Below are 22,268 nucleotides of genomic sequence, written 5' to 3'. Positions count from 1 at the left end.
ACTCTCTTAAAAGAGGTAAAAAACTTGGCTTTTGGACAACCTGTAACCACCTGGACCCGACACCAGGTTCAAGCCCTGATAAACCCTAGGGGACAGAATGACTGCCACCTGGGAGACCAATCCAGGTTTAGGCCATGCTTCTAGACAACCCACTGGTCACCATAAAAACACGCTACCCTTTACACTTGGCCACTCTACTCCCTATTGAGCTGGGAAGCCTGGAACATCGTTGCCTAGAAATAATAGATACAATATACTCCCACCAGCCAGACCTGGAAAGTGAGCCCCTCCCAAGTGTGGAGGAAGAATGGCTTACTGATAGAAGTAGCTTCATAAAGGAAGGTAAGAGGGGGGCAGGCTATACAACTGCCACCCTAAATAAAACTGTAGAAGCAGGGGCCCTACCTCCACTCAAAAGGCTGAGTTAATAGCCCTCACTATGGCCCTAGAATTGGGAAGAGGAAGACCCTGAACATCTATACAGACTTCCGGTATGCTTTCTCCATTTTACTTGGGCTAATCAATACCATGGAAACTCTAGGTATAACAGCTCTAATTGACCAGGTAGTGAAAGCTTGCCCAACCGGCAATGCCAATAACCTGAATACTCAGCCTCCCTCAATCTCCAGGATGAGGCCAAATAATGAGGGGAACACATCTTGGGGAAGACTGGCGTGGACTTCATTGGCATGCCTAAAGCACCAGGCAATTTCAGGTACCTCTTAGCACCTTCTCTACTGAAGGAAAAAAACTCCTAATTGCAGGCTCCCCAATCTTTACAGAGTGGCAATGGGCCAGCATTTATATCTCTGATTACAAAAGATGTTACCAAAGCCTTAAGAGTCAGGTGGGTATTACACGCTGCTTAATGAGACCTCATTCATCAGGAAATTCCGGTGGCAAAGGCTAATCAGACCCTTAAGAGAACTTCATCCAAATTATGCCAGGAAACAAGAGAATTGGGTAAGGCCCCTTAAAGTAACCTTGCTGCACATATGGCCTAGTAAAACATGACTCAGGGACTATTGCAAAGTAAGCACTGGAACGAGTTGTGATGTTGAGACATTCTATGCTTGGGCATGGCTACCCATCATTGGCCTTCCCCGTTAGGAATTTATGATCAGATCACCCTGTGAGGTTACTCACATCCTGTGTTATTCCTCCTAACAACCCTTCTTCTGTGTTCTGTGGATAATGATAAAGAGAACTATGACCATTAAGAAAGATTACCACAAGAGGTAATACTTACATTCAAGATGTGAGTCAGATAATGTCCCGTAACTCAAGTTGGGGAAAACAGCACCATAGACACCGATTCCTCCAAAAAAATGCCTACTGGCCTTGAGACATAAATGACACTTCCAGAAATAATGGAGCAGGAGCACACACACAAAATATTTAGTGTCTTACCTTGGTTGTGAGCTAGAAGATCAGAGTTCAATGTCTGTCTCTCTCATGTATGGGATGTGTCACTGAACTCTGAAAAATTCCTTCAGACATCCCTGAACATTATTTTTTTTTTCATCCACAAACATGCTACGATTTAGGCAAACCTATGTGGGACGTATGAGCACCCATTTTCTGGCTCTTTCTGGTTGCTTGGAAAGGTGTCATTCATCTATAAACATCGTGCTTTTTCTCAGTTTCCCCTCTTAGTGTTGGTTGTTTGCAAAGCTCAGATTTCTATTGCACCCATTCCTCAGTTCCCATCTTTTATGAAAACTCCATGAAGGTGTCTTGGGTCTTGGGTCTTCCCATTCAAAATCACTTACTTCCTCCTCGGTTCTTCTGCATCACTGTGGACAACTGAGCTTCTATTTCTTACCATTACAAGCTTCATATAATAATTACTGAGAATGTTCTGTAGTCACAAGCTATAGGGCTTTAATATCAAGCCACTGTAAGTTGAAAGCAAATTGGAATGCTATTTATAAGACCCTTGACGAAGAATGTTTCAATGATTTGTTTTAGATGAAATCTATTATCTCCATTTTATAAATAAAGAAAATAGGTTTGGAGATGCCATCCTACTGAATCTTTCTATATGACTCTATAGATGAATTCCTGAGCTGGTTAATGCTTGATATATGTAGGAGACACAATTGTTTCCTTTCAGATAATCCATCAAGTCGGGAGGGGGCGTTAAATTGCATGAGCCCATAATACTAGGATTGGGTCAAAAATACTTGAACTAATGTATCTTTAATATCAAGAGTGTATTCATGTAAAAACCAGTATACCATGTAATATATAAATGTGTGTTGACTAAGAAGAAAATAATAAAAATTAACGTCTGGTTATGATAGAATCTCCGTCTTCTAACTTCATAAAGAACAATGATTGCACTGACAATATATTCAACACTGTCTGGCCAAATGAGTCACTTTGCTAAGAAACTTTGTACACAAATAGAACAGTACTGTAATTGAGGAAAATAAAAATATTATGAAAACTATTTCCTACAAAATACATTCTACAACTATTCTCTCCAGAAAAAACAACAGAGGCACATACAGACATCTAAGTCCAGTTTCACAATGTGATACATTTAATTCTAATCCCAGGTATTATGAGCCACTATTTTGTTCTCAAATAGAAACCTGCATTAAAAACCCTTTACCCTCAATCCAATGGCTTTCAAATTCAAGGTTACAGTCAGAAAAACAAAAAGCCACCATTCCGGGTTTGGGGTAGTGTGTGATATTGTGAGACAAAAAAAATTACAAATTAATCCCTGGTAACTTAATTAGGCATATGCGTATGTGTGTGTATGTGTGTGTACACATACACACACATACACACATATATTCAATGTTGATATGCCTGTTTAAATTGTGCATTCATATAGCTTTTACAGCGATGCCCACTGTTACCTTATCTTTTTGACTGACAATAATGGGATTTCAGTCATGCTCAGCCTTTCCTACAGTGCCAGTGATGGGAATTTTTGAAATCTTATTACTGCTTGCACTGCCCTGATCTCAGATGGAACTTTCAATCAAAAAGGCAATCAGAAGGTTATACATTCGTGAGATCCCCTGCAAAGCCCGTGATCGCATAATACAACTTGTTGGAAGGGCCCACTTGCCTCCAGTCCTTATGTGGCTATAAAGAGTAATTGGCTACTTAGCTCTCAGCACCCGCATTTCCTTCTCCAAAATGCAGCCCAGCCCAGAACTCCACTGAGACTCAGCGTGAAATCTGGCTGTTCCTAGGAGATTTCTAGGTCTCATGCAGAGACCTGTCTTATTTTAAGCATCTGATTAAACAAACTCTCCCAAAGACACATTTGGCTCTTTCTAAGCATTCTTGTTTCACGGGTGATGCCAGTGAATCTAAGTTTTCCTTTATTTTGTATACACACAAACACTTACCCACACATTTTTCCTCAGAACGTTTTCATTGTTCATAATCTAGAAATCACAATTCTGTGTGGCAAGGTTAACACTTGAATTTAATTTCTAGCATCGTTTAACCATCCTATGGTAAGTTATTTTTAATCCTAAAATAACTATACTCATCAAAGATTACTGTAAAGTATGGGCCCTTAATTAGTGAATCTAAGTTTTCCTTTATTTTGTATACACACAAACACTTACCCACACATTTTTCCTCAGAACGTTTTCATTGTTCATAATCTAGAAATCACAATTCTGTGTGGCAAGGTTAACACTTGAATTTAATTTCTAGCATCATTTAACCATCCTATCGTTAAGTTATTTTTAATCTTAAAATAACTATACTCATCAAAGATTATTGTAAAGAATGGGCCCTTAATTCTCTAGACTGTACATATATGGATGTTTAAAAGACATTTTTATAATTTGATTTGATCAATTAGTGGACAGGGTCAAGGCTGAATTGATCCATGTGATGACCAATCCACTCAGGGATGCATCATCTCCCCACATAGGAGCCTTGAATTGTGAGATAGGTAGAGGGAAATGATTTTGTCTCACTTTGCATCAACTCAATGGTTCTTCTCCATTTGGTAGAAGAATGGGAAAGGACTAATGGTTGGGATCTATAGACACATTAAAATGCCTGTGCAACAGAAAACAGTGCACAGAGACAAAAACAGTCACTTTGATAAAGTTAAAAATATGTATTATTTAAAGAGTTGAACATGGGGTTCTCAAATTCTAAAAGTTTGGGAATGCTCATGCCTTCTCTTGGTTAAAGAAATCCTGGAAAGTCTATTGCTAAAGTAAAAAGTAGTTAAGTCTAGGGGTGTGTGTGTGTGTGTGTGTGAGAGAGAGAGAGAGAGAGAGAGAGAGAGAGAGAGAGAGAGAGAGAGAGAGAGAGAGAGAGAGAGAGAGAGAGAGAGAGAGAGAGAGAGAGAGAATATGCATGTGTGTTCCTTGGACCTTTATTTAAATTCAGGGTACACTAAAAATATAGTTCAGTCCTAGTAATAAACATACTTGATTCCATATTAGAACAACTTAAATGGGTTTTTAAGCACCAAGTGCTAGCATGGTGATGGCAACAACAACAAAATCAGCAAGAGACCCACACTTTCATGCTGTCTCTATGGGCAAAGTGAATTTTGAGGTGAGCTTTGGGCAACTGGTATACCAGACATTATCTCCTGCTCATGGAAACCATCATAGGTGATTATCCTATTGATTTCCAAGGTTGGAGGATATGGATTTTATATTCCTAAAATTAGCATGATTTTTGTTAAACATGTTTATAAATCTGTACTTTTTGGCACTTCACTGAGAAATATACTAGAAATGAGTCTGGTATGCAAGAGATAAAGTAATCATCTTACCTTGGTTTAGAATGTGTAAGGTAGTCAGAATATTATTAGTGGATATTATTACTAATACTTCTATTAATAATTTACACTCACCAAATATTTGTTTCAGACATTGTTCCAAATCCTAGTGTATTTTGAAATCATTTGGGGCAATCACTTTGACCTCCAAAAACACATTCAACAGCTATCATGATACACATAAAGGACAAACTATGGATGAATCTCAGGCAACAGAAACTCAGTAAGGCCTCATTTAAGTCACTGGAGAGTTGTCAATTCTAAGTATCATATTTAAATATTTTTTTTTCTATCATAGTAGAAGTAGCCTCCAAAAATTGGTACCTTCAGTTTTCTAGCCAAAGTCATGTTCTTTTCAGGCAGCCCAAGCCAGTGCCTGAGATGGTGTGATCAAGCCATTTCACATCCTTGGTTCTTTATATAAAAGCTCTTACAAATAAAGGTGATTCTTGCAATAATTTAGTTGAATGCTCTAGAATTCTAGTTAGACTCTCGTAGTAGGTCTTCATCTGATTGGGGAAAAGAAAAGTGAAGACAACAAAGGTATTTATAAAAATATATTTCACAAAGTAGGAAACAATACAGGAGTTTCTCTGAATACAATACATGGAGTAAATAAACAATATTGCATTAAAGCAAAGTAGAAAATTAAAATGATCTGCATGTCGTAGTAGTTCGGTTGTACCATACATTTCTCTACTCCTAAAGGTCTGGTTGGTATTACAAATTGAATATGCTCACATCTGCTAGGGCTGTTCTCTTTTGGACTCTAAGATGTTCTGTGTCTCACCATGAGGATCGGGGAGAGAAGTGCTGAAAACAGAAGCAGTAAAATTATGTACAAATCGGTTCCTGCTCTAAAACATTGTGGGGTGACTTGAAGCATGTCTGTTGGGCAGGGCGTTATGTAGGTATCTAAAAGTCTAGAGTTTAAATATTCACACGGATCAATATACTTTCAGATGTTTGTGCTTGTAGTAAAAACACCAAATACTAGGAGTATGAACAAAATAGAAAACAGTCCAAAAGTTTCTCTGGGAAAATGCTGTTCCTGCCATCACCAGTCACAATAACACTTTCTACACTAAAGAGACTATTCGCTCCCTGGTCAGAATATTGCCTGCCATACTCATCTCATCAAAATGTACATGTATTAAACATTCATTGTGTGTGTGTGTGTGTGTATATATATATATATATTTATATAAAACAATCTAAAGGATTATTAATGGATATAATTTATCTTTTTTTCTCCATATAGTCCCTTCATCTATAGGTTACCAACCTTAATAAATAAACGCATGAATGGGCATCAATAAAATATCTATTTTGAGGATTAAACAAATAAAACCATCTGTCTCTGACGTTGTCCACTGCGTGACATAGTCTATCTTTGTGTCCTTGTGGAACAAGATGAAGTGGAGGGAAGGAGTAATCCTGCTTCTTAAAAACAAGCCTGTTCCGTGGGATTTCTCTCCTCCCACCACTGCGTTGGCAAACCCCACCTTGGAATGGATTAGGAACATGTGACTATTTTATTAAGGCTCGACACAATATTTAAAGATGCTATTCCGTCTCTGATGAGTGGGGCCAACAATTATGTACAATGTGTGGTCACTGTACCGTGTAATCTTAGGAGGCCTTCCCAAACTCCCAAAAGTCAGAATGTACAGCCGACCGAGTATTGCTTTATCGTGTGTGGCGGGATCCTTATTGGTGAAGGGGAAAAAAACCATTCGCATTTATAAAAATCCTTGCAGAAGACACATCTCAGCAGCAAATTCCTTGCAGGTCCATTTTGTCTAAGAAAGCACCTTTTAATTTTGATTTTTTTTCCTCTTTTAAAACTATGTTTTTTCCCTAAGCGTGAGCCAGGATCCCCATCTTTGTCTGTGTGGTCACGTACATAGCAACTATCCAACGACTTCTAGACACTCCACATAGTTTAATTCACACTCCACAAGATTTATCACCTCCTAACATAGACTTTTTATTATCCATTTTTTTTGGTTCAACATTAAAATGTAGTTGAGTTTATAGATGATTGGTGCTACACTTGCCTCTAAAACAAATAGCCACATTGGCTGTATCTAAGGGGAGTGACCCTAGAATATTACAGAATGCTCAGTTCCATGGGTTGATTGATCATCCACTGTCAAGTTTCTTTGTCACTTTCACCAACAGAGTATAGTTCACCCAGTCTCTTAAAGCGGGGACCCCAGTCACTGAGGTAGTCAAAATTCTGGTCTGAGTCTGAGGTGGTGGACTCCAAGGAGCTGAGGGAGCCCGCCACTGACCCCCGGCCTTCATAGCCATAAATCTGAATGGAGTCATAGGGCGGGGCCGTGGGGTCGTTATCTGCCTCGTGTAGCCGCACATTTATAAATTCATCCACGTCAACACCATTGGGAACTGGAGCCAGCCCTTGCCTTGGCATAAACTGCAAATCTGGTTTAATATCCTTACGGGGTAAAAATCCATTAATTCCATCCGGGTTTTGTAAAGTGGCGATGTCAAAGGCCTCCGTGTCTTCCTCCCCGCCTCCTTCGTCGTCATAGCGAATGATGTTTTCTCGTACATCTTCATCATCTTTGATAATTAATGGCTCATTTTTATGTCGTCGCAGAGTTACAAACAGCACCACGATGACTGTAGGAAAAACACACATGAAAGAACAGTTAGCCAACTCGCATTTAGTCGTATGAGCAACACACACACCTTGTAGGTTCAGAGGGAGGGTCATTATTCTAAAACTTATGAGTCTATTGCTTTGATATCATTGCCCTGAGAATTAAGCAAAATACCTTTATGAAGGATGAGCTCTCAATTTTGAGAGAATGCTATTTGATGATTTTAATGTCAAGAAAAACATCTCAGGAAGACAATGTAATCTTGAAGAAAAAAATATATTTTTTGTTTGCTTATTTTTTTCTTTTTATCTCACCAAACTTTGTGATCAGATGGACTCAGCAACCCAATCCACAAACTGTTTGAATAAAAGAGTGTTCTGGACACATATTTATTGCAGCCAGCGGGTGTGCATCAGATCTGGAGGTCTCCTTTATAATAGATGCTGTTGTAACCACATAAGGCCCATCCCCACTTCCCCCACCATTCAGCTTAGTCTATATTTTCAATGGTGATGGCACTGAAAAAGGCACTGAATAGTCATCTCCAATTGGACATTTACTATTTTTTTTTTTACCATTGAGTTTTAGAGAGAGGGCAAGGGAGAGAGAGAGACAGAGAGAGAAACATCAATGTGAGAGAGACACATCAATTGGTTGCCTCCCACATGTCTGGACCAGGGCCAACCGGCTAGGATCGGACATTTACCATCACAACCATTTTTCTCCTCACCTCCTCTTAGTGATCTCAGAGCTAGGAGAAGTCCAAAAGAGTTCCTCTTCCCAAAAGCATGCTGGATGTCTGGCTTGGTCAGGGTTTGCTGTCCTTATGTACAGTCATTGATGAACCAGAAAAATGGGAACCATGAGGCTATGAAGGAAATACATACCTAGCAGCAAAATGATGCATGCCAATATAGCAATTAGGGCGCCCATACTGAGTCCAATCGGAAGGACGTAAGCTTCCACATTACAGGACTGGACAACACCATCACTGCTGCAGCCACAGACCCGGATGGTCAGCGTGCTGGTGCTGCTCAGAGGAGGGTTCCCGCTGTCACTGATGACGATTGGCAAAAGGTAGACTTCCTGCTTCTGACGGTTGAATCCATTATGCTTGGCCAAAATGCTGAGGGAATTATCTGGAAAAGGTGAAAATCACAATTGCGTGCATCATTTCAAAAATGGCTGCCCAAGCAACACTTGTTTTTCTAGTTCCTAAATCCTCTGTGAGCCTCGAAGCCACCCAACTCCACTGGGCCACTCGGGCTCTTTGCCTTTCTCCTCTTCCAATTTTTTTAAATATGTTTTTTTTAAATTGATTTTTAGATAGAGAGGAAAGGAGAGGGAGAGAGAGAGAGAAACATCGATGAGAGTGATACGTCAATCCGTTGACTCCTGTATGCTCCCTTCTGGGGATCAAGCCCACAACCCGGGCATGTGCCCTGACCGGGAATCAACACTGGGACCTCCTGGTCCATGGGAAGATGCTCAATCCACTGAGTCATACCAGCCGGCCCTCTTCCCATTTTCCCAACTGGCGTGGACCACAACATCCATACCCAAACACGTCCAAAGAATGGGGCCCCATGATAAACTAATGAAGTTTTATCATCATCTTGTAAATGCAAACTATGTCTTTTATTTAAGAAAAAGTGTCCTTGCAGAAGACCCAAATTATCCCAAGTCCCACAATAAGCTTAATTTTCTCTCACTTATCCTGATCATGCAAAATTGGCGGGAAAGAATCTCACCACAGTTGAAAGACATGTTTGAGAAGCTCTGGGTTAAAAGATAGACTACATGACACTATGACATACAAAACAATGCAATTTGTTGACTCTACAGGTAACTAGAGGTTGTGCACGCTCTAGAACAGTGGTTCTCAACCTTCCTAATGCTGCAACCCTTTAATACAGTTCCTCATGTTGTGGTGACCCCCAACCATAAATTTATTTTTGTTGCTACTTCATAACTGTAATTTTGCTACTGTTATGAATCGTAATGTAAATATCTGATATGCAGGATGTATTTAGGCGACCCCTGTGAAAGGGTCGTGACCCACAGGTTGAGAACCGTTGCTCTAGAGCATTTATACTAAAGTGGTAAAGTCCTATGCACTGCCAATTGGAGGAGATAGGGCACATATATTAAAAACTTGTAGAGAAGACCTGCAGTGATTGCACAGGTAAGAATAAAATGAAAAGTCATAGGAAAAAGTGTTCCATTTCACATGTATCAATTAATTATCTGGAGATTCATATTGGTTATCTGAGTCAACACTTAAGGACATTTAGGCAACATTTAAAGATCAGTTCAAAGTAAAGCTGGTCAGTGAGTAGGCATTGGCCCTACAGTTCTCAAAATTTCACCCCCCAAGTGATACTTTTTCTTATCTTCATCCCTGTCTCATGAACTATAATCGTATTACATATATTAATTATTAATATATTTTTTCATTTTGATTAATGAAAGAACTATCTGTTCAAATTAGGAATATTAATTATCTCAGACTGGTTTTCCCGCCAAAAGCAAACGAACATAATTTTGGTAAATGTGTACAATGTTTTCTGGGCAAAATGATGATTTCAGTTGGAATTTCTTTATAAATTTTGGCAAGTTTGGAAACATTTGGCTACCTCATTGTTGCATATTAAGGCAGGGATTCCAAACCATTGCTGTCCAACTCCTGGTCATCAGTGTCGTATTGTTTACAGAACAATCAAATACAGGAAAAGATAGTCTATGCAAATGACTTCAAGTAACTGTATTAAATCTTTTGTACCATATAGTTCTATAACCAGATTCCAAAAAAATGATAGTCATTCCCTAAAACAGATGCATTAATTATATTTATTTTTGTTTGTGTAGCAGGGGTGGGGAAACTTTTTGCTGCCAAGGGCCATTTGGACATTTACAATATCATTTGCGGGCCACACAAAATCCAAATTCTCAACTGAAAAATTAGCCTGCTATATTTGGTCAAGCATTTAATTAACTCACCTCTAACGCCTTGGCAGGGCCAGATCAAATGATTTCACGGGCCTTATATGGCCCACAGGCCGGATGTTCCCCATTCCTGGTTTAAGGTATAAGCAGGCCTATATTGCCTTACAATTAAGCAGTCAGACAGAAAAAGACATTCTTAGTTAACTTTTTTTTCCCTAAATTTCTTCTGGTTGTGCTTCATTGTCTAGTAATTTTAAGAGCCACAAAACTCTACAATGTCTCTAATGGAGTTAAACAATGATATAGCAAACGACCCAGTAGTCTTCATTTCCGTGGCCTAGAAGGAAGTACCACTAAGCTAAAAGCAGGAGCGCATTATCTCACAACCCGATATAGAATATACAGCTGTGTGAAATTTTCAGAAAGTGTATGCCAAGTCTGAGTACGGTTAATTAGTGCGAGGAACATTTGTAGATGGTTTCATACACCATAGTTCAAAACAGAAGATGGGAGTTGTTCTTCAAGATGCAATTAATAAAATTACAAGGAGGCCTTTCCCCTTTTGTGGTTAACATTATTTATGTAAGAAACCATCTTTATATATTCTCTCTCTAAAACAATCTATAACGAACATTTAGAAAACGCAGCAGGAATATTATTCTTGCAAAGCCAAAGGCCTACCCTTTATTGCATAGAAAAAACATTGGTGGTTCTGACACTAAGCTCAGACCCGTATATCTTACTACTCCTGGCATTTGTTCTCCTACATACAGAAAATTATTGACTGCTTAAAGGCAGCCCATGAGTCATTTTTACTAAATTTTACCTGCTACTCCCAGGCAAGGTCAATTTCCTACTTGCCAACTCACTTTAAAAAAAAGTCATTTTGGCCCTAGCCAGTTTTGCTCAGTGGATAGGGCATCAGCCTGTGGAACAAAGGGTCCTGAGTTTGCTTCCAGTCAAGGGCACATGCCCGGGTTGTGGGCTTGATCCCCAGCAGGGGTTGTGCAGGAGGCAGTCTATCAATGATTCTTTCTCATCATTGAGGTTTCTATCTTTCTCTCTCTCCCTTCCTTTCTGAAATCAATAAAAGTATATAAAAAAAATAAAAAATAAATAAAATATTTTTTAAAAATCACTTTGACTCTAGCCGTTTTGGCTCAGTGGATAGAGCATGGATTGAAGGGATCCAGGTTCGACTTGGGTCAAGGGCATGCCCCTCGGTTGCAGGCTCAATCCCCGGTCATGGTTAGGTTATGTGCTGCAAGGCAACCAATCAATGTGTCTTTCTCACATTAATATTTCTCTCTGTTTCTTCCTCTCTTACACTCTCTAAAAATCAATGGGAAAATATACTCAGGTGAGGATTAACAATAACAACAACAAAATTATTTTCCCTGGCCAGTGTGGCTCAGTTGGTTGGGTGTCGTACCATGCACCAAAAGGTCACCGGTTCCATTCCCAGTCAGGGCACATACCCTGGTTTCAGGCTCAATCCCCAGTAGGGGGGGTGCAGAAAACAGCCAACACCTGTTTCTCTCTCTGTCTCTCTTTCTCTCTCTCTCTCTCTTTTCCTCTCCCTTCCTCTCTCTCTCTAAAAATCAATAAAAACAGTTTCAAGAAAACATTTTTTGATTGGTGTTTATATTTATTAATGATTGTGCTAAGTTATTTTATTAGACCAAATAAAGCTGTCATTAACATAAAAACTCCATACACATAAAAATCACTGTATATCAGCACATTTCAAATTCGTGTATTTAAAATACTTCCTTTTAAATCTACATGCCACAAATATCTTCTATGAAGTTCTGGTTTGTTCCTTTAAAACATCCTCTTAGGGGCTCTCTATTATGATATAATGCTCTGTTTTTCTAATGGTGCATCAATACCATGCTTTTTATGTATATAAACTTGATAATGAATCTGAATGTTTTCCCCTATCATGTTCTTCAAGAGTATCTTGGCTATTCTTGTTCATTTACTAATCTCTAACAAATATAGAATCCGATTAGCAAGTTTTGTGAAAATCCCCATAAGAACTTAAGTCGAAATTATATTACAATCTAAATGAATTTTGAGAGAATTGATTTCTTTATGGTCTTTAGTCTTCTATATTAAGATTGTAGTTTTATTATTTTCTTTAATATACATCAACACAATGTTTTAATTTTAACTGCAGGAGAATTTTACATCTTCTGTTAGATTTATTATTGGTGTGTATATTTTTTGCTCTGGTAAATATAACCTGTTTAAAATTATATTTTCAAGTCATTGTTGCTGGTGTATAAAATGAAATTGTCTTAGACATCGATTTTAATTCCAGTAATCTTCTAAACCGTTCTTTTTATTTATAAAAATATCTCTCCTCACAAAGTTCCACTTCAGCACGATAGTTTGAGGAGCACCACGGAATCATTCCCCAGTGAAACTGTGAGAATTATAAAAGGAAAACCATGTATCATCTCAGGAAATGTTCCCGAGGCAAGCAGCAAATGAAGAAACAGTTACTCAAGGAAATCTACCAGAGCTTGGTTAGAATGGTGAGGCTGTGGTGTGTGAGTCAGAACCCACCTCTTCCATCCCTGCTCCCAGCTCTGTTAGATGGAAACTCCACTCCAAACAGATTCAGCCAAGAACCCAGGGCTTCCTCTTCCCCGCAGCTAGCAGTTGGAGGGCTATCTTTTTTAAAGTATATTTTTATTGCTTTCAGAGAGGAAAGGAGAAGGAGAGAGAGAGAAAGGGAGAGAGAGAGAGAGAGAGAGAGAGAGAGAGAGAGAGAGAGAGAGAAATCAATGATGTGAGAGAATCATTGATCAGCTGACTCCTGCACATGCCCTACTGGGGACCAAGCCCCCAACCTGGGCATGTGCCCTGACCAGGAATCAAACTGTGACCTCCTGGTTCATAGTTCAATGCTCAACCACTGAGCCACACAGCTTAGCTGTTTTTTGTTGTTTTTATTTGTTTGTTTTTGTTTTTTTCTTCTTTCTTGTGGTTTGGAGACCAAGGAAATAAAACAAGATCTCATTAAAAAACAAAACAAAACAAAACAAACCAAAGAAAACCCAAGATCTCATCAATGGGCTCCAGGCCTATCTTGAAGAGCATGCTGAAGAGGAGGCAAATGAAGAAGATGTACCGGGAGATGAAACAGGAAGAAGAACCCAAGCCCGTAGAACTGCCTGTTGAAGAGGATGAGGCCCCTGAAAAAACTATTGATGTGACAGCAGAAAAGAAAGTGGTAACAATTACATCTGAAATAGCACAGACTGAGAGAAGGCAGAAGAGAGCTGAAGGATTTAATGTACCTGTGAGCTTGGAGACTAAGAAAGCTGCTGGGGCCTGGCCTAGCCAGTGTTGCTCAGTGGTTGAGCATTGACCTATGAACCAGAAGGTCACAGTTCAATTCCAAGTCCGGGCACATGTCCGGGTTGCAGGCTTGATTCCCGGTTGCGGGGGTGTGTGTGCAGGAGGCAGACCATCAATGATTCTCTCTCATCATTGATGTTTCTCTCCCTCTCTCCCTCCCCCTGAAATCATGTAAAAAAAAAAAAAAGCTGCTGGGGAGCTAGATTTGGAATTTCTTCAAATCCATCAAAAGGCCTGTCATCTGACACCAAGCCTGTGGTTAACCTGGACAAGCTAAAGGAAAGAGTTCAAATTTTGGTTTGAATGTCTCTTCAATCTCCAGAAAGTCTGAAGATGACAAGAAGCTTAAAAGAGGAAGGAGCGATTTGGAATTGTCACAAGTCCAGCTGGGACGGGCACTACAAAGGGTACAGAGGTGAGGAAGAGGAAATGCACAGGGCGCTTTGGCATTGCCTGGTGAGAGACTCTTCACGTTTTCTGTTCTCCAGTGGCTTCCATCTCTCTGACTGCCCTTGGCCACACCTATTCCTAAATGCACAGTCATGTGCCATGGTCCTGCCTCATAATGAGAGAGCATGTACCCCTGCCACATCCAATTTCACTATTTGCTCTTTCAGCTTTAAAGTTGTTGTGTTTTTTAATTTTTATTTTTGTTAATCCTCATCCAAGAATATTTTCCATTGTTTTTTTAGGAAGAGTAGAAAAGAGAGGGAAAGACAGAGAGAAACATCGATGTTAGAGAAACACATTGATTGGTTGCCTCCTGCATAAGCCCCGACCAGGGTCTGGGCTGGGGAGGAACCTGCAATCAAGGTACGTGCCTTGACTGGAATCGAATCAGGGACCCTTTGGTCCCCAGGCCGACGCTCTATCCACTGAGCCAAACTGGCTAGAGTGTGTTTTTCTATATTATTATTTTACTTGTTATAAAAAAATAGAAAAAGCCCGGCTGGCATGGCTTAGTGGTTGGCCATCAACCTGTGAATTAGGAGGTCACAGTTGGATTTTCGGTCAGGGCACATGCCCAGGTTATGGGCTGGATTCCCCAGTGTGGGGCATGCAGGAGGCAGCTGATCAATGATTCTCACTCATCATAGATGTTCTTCTTTCTCCTTCGCTCTTCCTCTCTGAAATAAATAAAAATATATTTTAAACAATATGGCTTTAAAAAAAATAGAAAGAAAAAAAACTCAGAATTTTAATGCAATGATTTTGACATTATAGAGACAGATACTATTCCATAAAATATATGTGTTATCTCACTGGATTGGAACCCCCTTGAAGGAGACTAGCCTAAGTCCCAGCTCTACTCTAGGTCTCCAGCAAAGATCCTCATCATAATCCTGGTCATGTTGGTTAACCCACTTTTGTTTGGAATGCTTTCAGTTTTAAGGAACTGATCACCTGACTGACTCATTAGAAACTTGCTGAGTAAATGTAGACTCTTTCTTGCAGATTGAAGATTTATTTTTCTTCCCATGTGACTCGCATGGTCAGTCCCTGCCCAGTGACCCAGCTTCATGTCCTGACATTCTTTCTCTCTCTCCGTTCTCTCTGACTTGGACTTTTCTGAGCCAAAGGTTTTCTCTCTTCAGGATTTTCATATTTATTTATTTTTCCTTCTTTTTAAAAAACATTTTAAAAAATAAATATGCTTTATTGATTTAAGAGGGAGGAAGGGAGAGGGAGAGAGAGATCGGAACATCAATGATGAGAGAGAATCAGTAACTGGTTGCCCCGTACTGGGGATCGAGCCCACAACCCAGGCATGTGTCCTGACCCGGAATCAAACCGTGCTTTCCTGGTTCATGGATGGATGCTCAACCATTGAACCACACCATCTTGGCTGTTTTTTCTTCTTCCTGATATCTCTCTACCCCTCTTTAGCCTAAATTTGAATTGTCCATATTTATGCATTCTTTATATCTTTGCTTAGTATTGCTTCTTTGTGGCTAATTTCCTTCATTAGTTGTCCCTGATCTCCCCAGATAAATTAGTTATGTATTCTTCTAAAAACCTTTATTTTTCATCACAGCTTTTATTACAAAGAAATAATATAGCAGTGGGGATAGAAAAGACACCAGGGATACAGAAATAAAGTAGGAAACTTCTAAGTAAAAAAGAACCAATTTTAGATGCATAATGAGTACTCAGCCAATATTTGCTGAATAAATAAATGACTATGTAACCCATATTTTGTGGGACTCCTACTTATATCTATTATGTTATTCTGTCATAGAGAATTACATGTGGTTCAAAATAAGTCATTGAGGAAGTTCAATTTCAGGCTATTGGAAACAACATATAGCCTAAGAAATATTGATAGTTTCCAAGTGTCTCCCCAGACATGCCTCATATCATGTAACATAAGCAATAAACTGAGGATGATTAGATTGAAATAGAGAGGGAAAACTTGTTCTAAAATAACTGCAATACCATATTTAAGAGGTGCACACCAGGATTCTCTTGAGCTGAAACTGAATGACTTACATTCAGAGGGCGGGAACATATAATCTGAATAAGTACCTCATATGGTTAGTCTAGGAGGAATTTCTTCTTTGATTATTGATACTCAGGTTTTTATTCATTTAGAGTTGCAAATCAACATACAGCATTCTTTCATACAACATTAATATCCTTATTAGAATGCTGTTTGTACCCTGCCCCCATTCCGCCCTTCCTCCCTTCCTCCCTCCCTCCCTCCCTCCCTCCCTTCCTTCCTTCCTTCCTTCCTTCCTTCCTTCCTTCCTTCCTTCCTTCTTCCTCCCCTCCCCTCCTACATTTCCTCCCTCCCTTTCCTCTCTCCTTCCCTCCCTCCCTTTCCTATTATTTACTCCGTATTTTTAATGAAAAAATTATTATCATTATTATTGTTTTTATTGAAATATCCCATGTTCTTTCCACACTGTCATTTCTTTTTTTTCAGGTAAAAGAAAGCAGAGCATGGCTTGTGTGGCTCAGTGGTTGAGCATCAACCTCTGAACCAGGAGGTCATGGTTTGATTCCCCATCAGGGCATATGCCTGGGTTGCGGGCTACATCCCCAGTGTGGAGTGTGCAGGAGGCAACCAATCAATGATTCTCTCTCATCAGTGATATTTCCATCCCTCTCTCCCTCTCCCTTTCTCTCTGAAATCAATAATATATATAGATATAGATATAGATATAGATATAGATATAGATATAGATATATAAAAGAAAGCAGAAAAATCTAAATTCTCGGTGTGTTTCAGGGTAGTCATCTGCCCTGCTGCAGAACTTTTACTTCAGTCTAGGTCCCATTTATTGGAAATCCTGGAGCTCTGGCTTTTGTTTAGCTTTTAGATGGAAGCAGCAGCAACAAGGAGCCAGAGTTAATGAAGGCGGTTGCCAGACAAATATTTATGACAGAAAAGAGTAGATGAAGAGAAGATCAGTAGATAGTATGCCTTTTTTTGAGAAATGCCTTCTGGCATTTGACTTGCAAATTTAATTCAAAGATTCCTGATCAATTCAAATGGAATGAAAATGGCAAGAAGGTCAAAACAAAGGGAAAATGGCCCTCTGTTCAGTGGGCAAGAGATTTAATTAAGTTCTTATCATTGTGGTGTCTGTTGTTGATTTATAAAAACCTGGCAAGGCAATACAGATACTAAAATCCAGGAGCTTTCCGCATATCAGAAACATGTGTACACAGTATCCAATATCTATAAATGTGAAGCCAAGTTCTTAACATCAACACTTTATTTATGTATGTCTATTACCATAGACACTAAGTCTTATTGAAAATAATCAGGCTGTAATGAATTAATAAAAACGAAGGCTCTGCAAAGTCAGTTTCCTCCGGTGCCATTGTAACTTCCTACATAATTCACTGAAAGTGTACCAACACTAAACCTGCAGCAGAGCCACCTAATTAGACCATTCGTCACTCTTTCTGTTTTCATTAGATTGTCCACCAGGCCACCTGATGTCAAGAATCACAACGTTTACCTGAGTGTTATCTCATCACCAGATCTGCTAATATTTAATTAAAAAGTATATCTAGCCATAAAATATTGACCAAGGTTTACTTTGGCTTTAGAAAAACATGATTGTGAATTCCTTTGGCAGTTTTTAGACTAACATCTGACTTCAGGTTTAGTCCGTCATTTATAAGTACACAAAATGAATTAGCATATCTTTAACACAAAACGTTATTTCACTATAGCCATGCAACACAGTAGTTCTATAAATATCTCAATGAGGGTCTCTTGGCAGAGGAAATATACAGAGGGTAGGCTGTGCTTTGTAGTTTATGAAACTTAGGACTCCTCAGTAAACTGTGACACTTAAGCATCTTCTAAAATTACTTAAGTAGCTACATATATTCTTTCTCAGTTATTACTAAAAATAGAGTTTTAAAAGATTTTTAAAATATATTTTTATTGATGTCAGAGAGGAAGGGAGAGGGAGAGAGAGATAGAAACATCAATGATGAGAGAGAATCATTGATCGGCTGCCTCCTGCATGCCCCACACTGGGGATTGAGCCTGCAACCTGGGCATGTGCCCTGACCGCGCGAATCAAATGGTGACCTTCTGGTTCGTAGGTCTATGCTCACCACTGAGCCAAGAAGGTTGGGCAAAATACATTTACTTTTACATCATATAAAAATGGCGTTTAGTGAAGTGATCTGAATGGTGACCGCCAAAAAGACATGTCCGCCTCCTGTGAATGCTACCTTACTTGGAAAGGGTCTTGCAGATGTAATTCAAGTAAGAACCCAGAGATGAGGAGTTCATCTGGGAGTACCTGGTGGACCCTAAGTGCAGTAACAGGTGTCCTTGTGAGAGTGAAGCAGAGGGAGAGTTGGCACAGGGTAAAGAAAGAGGAAATGTAACCACAGAGGCAGACCCTGGCGTGATGCGGCCATGCTATGATTGGCAGGGGATGTCCACAGCCAACAGGAAGGGGAAGAGACAGAGAATGGACTCCCCTTTAGAGTCCCTGCAGGAGTGTGGTCCTGCCCACACCTTCATTTCAGACGTCTGGCCTCCAGCACTGTGAGAGAATAGACTTCTGTGGGTTTAAGCCTCCCAGTTTGTGATAATTTGTTATGGCAGCGCTAAGACATTGATACTGTCAGCAAATCTAATGAGGTATGATTTGCAGAGGCAGGGAGGGCAGCCTCACTCCCTTCTTACATGGGAGGAGCAGGGTGTGCGAAAGATAACGTGACTTGCTCAACCTCCCTCAGGAGGCCAGCTAAGAATGACAACCGACTCTAATGTGTTTTCTACACTCTCTCTGTCTTCTTATCAAAAGTCACCTCAGGAAACATGGGAAAATGGGCTCCAAAAGTTATTTTAAAACTCAAAGATAAGATAAACAAGAGGAAGTGTATGGAGCGAGGTTTTCCCCGTCTCTGACACTTTCTCAGAGGCAAAGGGAAAACTGATCGAGGTTCGATTCCCAGTTGTTCAGGGCACATGCCTGGGTTGTGGGCTTGATCCCCACTGTGGGGCATAGATGAGGCAGCTGATCGATGTTTCTCTCATTGATGTTTCTATCTCTCTATCCCTCTCCCTTCCTCTCTCTTTCAAATCAATAAAATAAGCCCAGCTTGAGTGGCTCAGTGGTTGAGCACTGACCTATGAACCAGGAGGTCACGGATCAATTCCCAGTCAGGCCACATGCCCAGGTGGAGGGCCTGATCCCCAGTGAGGGGCTTGCAGGAGGCAGCCGATCAATGATTCTCTCTCATCATTGATGTTTCTCTCTCTCTCTCTCCTTCTCCCTTCCTCTCTGAAATCAATAAAAATATTTAAAATAAAATAAAATCCACAACATAAAATATATAAAAAAATATCCTTATATGCTGGAGAGCCATTCTAGTCTATTCCATTTCTTCCCTGAGGTGTACGCAGTGGTTAATGGCTTGGCCCAAGCCCTCAGAGGCACCCCTGGGACAGCTATTATGTTCTGGGTTCTGTAATCCAGCAGGGGTAGCAACTGATAGCAATTTTCCTGCATAATTCCTTCTTGTCTGGTTTCGTGGTAAAATAGCTGCCAAGAATAAAACATAGAAAAAGGAGGGAAATGATGCGAGAATGTGTGGCACCCTACAGCGAGCTGAAGTCCAGTGTTTGTCCTTGCATCATTTTAAAGTGTAATATGTTATATTAAAACAGCGTGGCTGAACATACATCTTTAGGCAAAAGTCTTACTCTACAGCGAGGGCAAGAGGATGGAAGGCAGTTGTGCAGATAAAATGATCATCCAAGCAGTGGTCACATGACCATTCGGCCCAGGTAGCTGAGAATGGCATGTGCTTTTGAAACTTAAAACCCACATTCTTTTCTTCTTATTTAAAAAAATATTTTTATTGATTTAAGAGAAGAAGGGAGAGGGAGAGAGAGATAGAAACATCAATGATGAGAGAACCATTGACTGGCTGCCTCCTGCACACCCCCTACTGGGGATCAAGTCCACAATCCGGGGATGTGCCCTTGACCAGAATCGAACCCGGGACCCTTCAGTTCGCAGGCCACTGAGCCAAACCGGCTAGGGCAAAACCCACATTCTTTATCGCATTGGAAATAGTCCTGTTCTGATCATACAAAAAGGACTTTACATTGAAGGTCAAACTGATTTGCTTTTCCTCCCATTCACCCACATATGAACAGGTTAAAATACAGATGGTGCGAGCAGAACTAAGATGCTCAAAGGAAAACATACCTGCGAGGGTCACCCTTATGACTGAAATAGCAATCACATCCCAATCATTTAAACTCCTTTTGACTGAAAATGTAATCTGATAAAACTCCCTATTGTTATACGCTATAGAGAAATCGGAATAAATTGTGAAGTCACGCATGACTTCACTTTAATACTTTCCTTTAAAATAAAAAAGGATTCTTTTGATGAGTCTTTTAAAATATTCTCAAGATAACATTTGATTTTCCAAGCTTGCCATTCCCCCTTGACAAGGAAAGGGTGGTGCTTCCCGGCAGGGGACGGGGACATAAAGATCCCTGCCACCCAGTTCTCCACATGTTGGAATCATTTAGAGAGAAGTTTGGGGGGAATGTGTTCCCTTTCCCCACATTCTAATTTCTGAATAGCTTATTATCAGGTATAATTTCTTTGCCATGTGTATTTCAGAGTGCATCTGAATATGATGTCAACTCACATGCAGGCTCTGGGTCACTCCTAATTGTGTTTGCATTCCAATGTCATTCCTTGGCGCATTTTTAAATAATTCCCCAAGGTCATTGCAGGTATTCTTATTGTGCCCACGTTACTCATTAGGGAACTGAGTGTCAGAAGGTCTTTGAGGAGTAACTATGTTAGTCCACCTCAAGTGTATTTTCAGGGTCTGTGATGTGCAAACTGTTCAATAAACTTAAAGTAATAGTGGTTATTATTAATTTATGGAAGGTTATCAGTTACTTTAGCTTTGAAATAAAGCAGGGAGCTGTAATCTCTTTTTGTTGTTAATTCTCACCTGAGGATATTTTTTTCCATTGACTTTTTAGGGAGAATGGAAGGGAGGGAGGGAGAGAGAGAGAGAGAGAGAGAGAGAGAGAAACATTGATTGGTTGACCCTTGCACCCACCCGGACCAGGGCCCGAGACAGAGCCAGTAACCAGAAGTATGTGACCTTGACCAAAATCGATCCTGTGACCTTCCAGTCCTCAGGCTGCTACTCTAATCACTGAACCAAACTGGCCAGGGCCAGAGAGAGCTGCAGTGTTTTAAGAGTATTTGGATTTCATCCTTTCAGACTTTACAACGAATTTCTATTTAAACGACTCAAGATAGAAATAAAAAAGTAAATTATAAAGTTAAATGTAAAGGAGGAACTAAGAAAATCTATGTTAAATATAATAAGACTCTTCAAGATGAACACTGAGGAAGTTTTCAGAATGGAATATGAGGATCTATAGTATCCATAAGCAATATACAGTGATTTCCAAGAAAATATTGTATCTAGGTCATTGTAAATCCATCAGTCAATGGTTTTGGGAATCCAGATCTTGATTTAAAACTTTATTCTTAATCAAAGGCAAGCCCATGGGAGCTCATCCCTTCCTACATCCTCTAAGAAAAAGTCAAGACCCACTAGGAAAATACTACCATTCTAAGCCAGGCTCAGAAACTCTCCATAAATACGCTGATGAATGTGTACATCTTCACATCTCCAGCGAATAGTATTAGATTAGTGCCCACAGTACATACATAACGTTAAATTAGCTAGACTTTCCATCCAACTTAGGTTAAGATAGCAGAGAACTGGGTCCAAGAGAGGGCAGGGAGGCATCGTAGAAAGTGAAAATTACTACAAAGGAAAATGAGGCAGGTTTGGGGAATGGAGGAGAAGAGGAGAGGGCAGCCTGCTCAGTGGAGGTCTGGCTTGACCATGTGAGCAGATTTGAGGCAGGTCATGAATGAGTCAATCATGCAGACATACGGGGTGAGGGGACAGGAGAGGGTGTCAAGAGAGGGGCAGTAACTCAAAGGCCTTGAGGTGGGGATGCCTATGATGAGTTCAATGAGCTCAACAAGAAAGAAGCC

General features: G+C 40.0%; 1 protein-coding gene across 1 annotated transcript in view; it reads right to left on the bottom strand.

The window, feature by feature from the left end:
- Positions 1 to 5,326: 5,326 nt before the first annotated feature.
- The window catches only part of LOC102244392 (cadherin-8), a 110,222-nt gene continuing 93,280 nt past the window's right edge, over positions 5,327 to 22,268 (bottom strand). Inside the window, exons 4-5 of the mRNA XM_005860128.2 lie at positions 8,301 to 8,552; positions 5,327 to 7,432 (exon numbers count right to left, since the gene is read on the bottom strand). Of these exons, the coding sequence (XP_005860190.2) occupies positions 6,939 to 7,432; positions 8,301 to 8,552 (746 nt within the window). The 3' untranslated portion in view covers positions 5,327 to 6,938. The remainder of the gene's footprint in view (positions 7,433 to 8,300; positions 8,553 to 22,268) is intronic.

Source organism: Myotis brandtii, unplaced genomic scaffold, assembly GCF_000412655.1.
Source record: "Myotis brandtii unplaced genomic scaffold, ASM41265v1 scaffold1314, whole genome shotgun sequence".
Lineage (NCBI taxonomy): Eukaryota > Metazoa > Chordata > Mammalia > Chiroptera > Vespertilionidae > Myotis > Myotis brandtii.
This window is presented reverse-complemented; position numbering and strand designations above follow the sequence as displayed.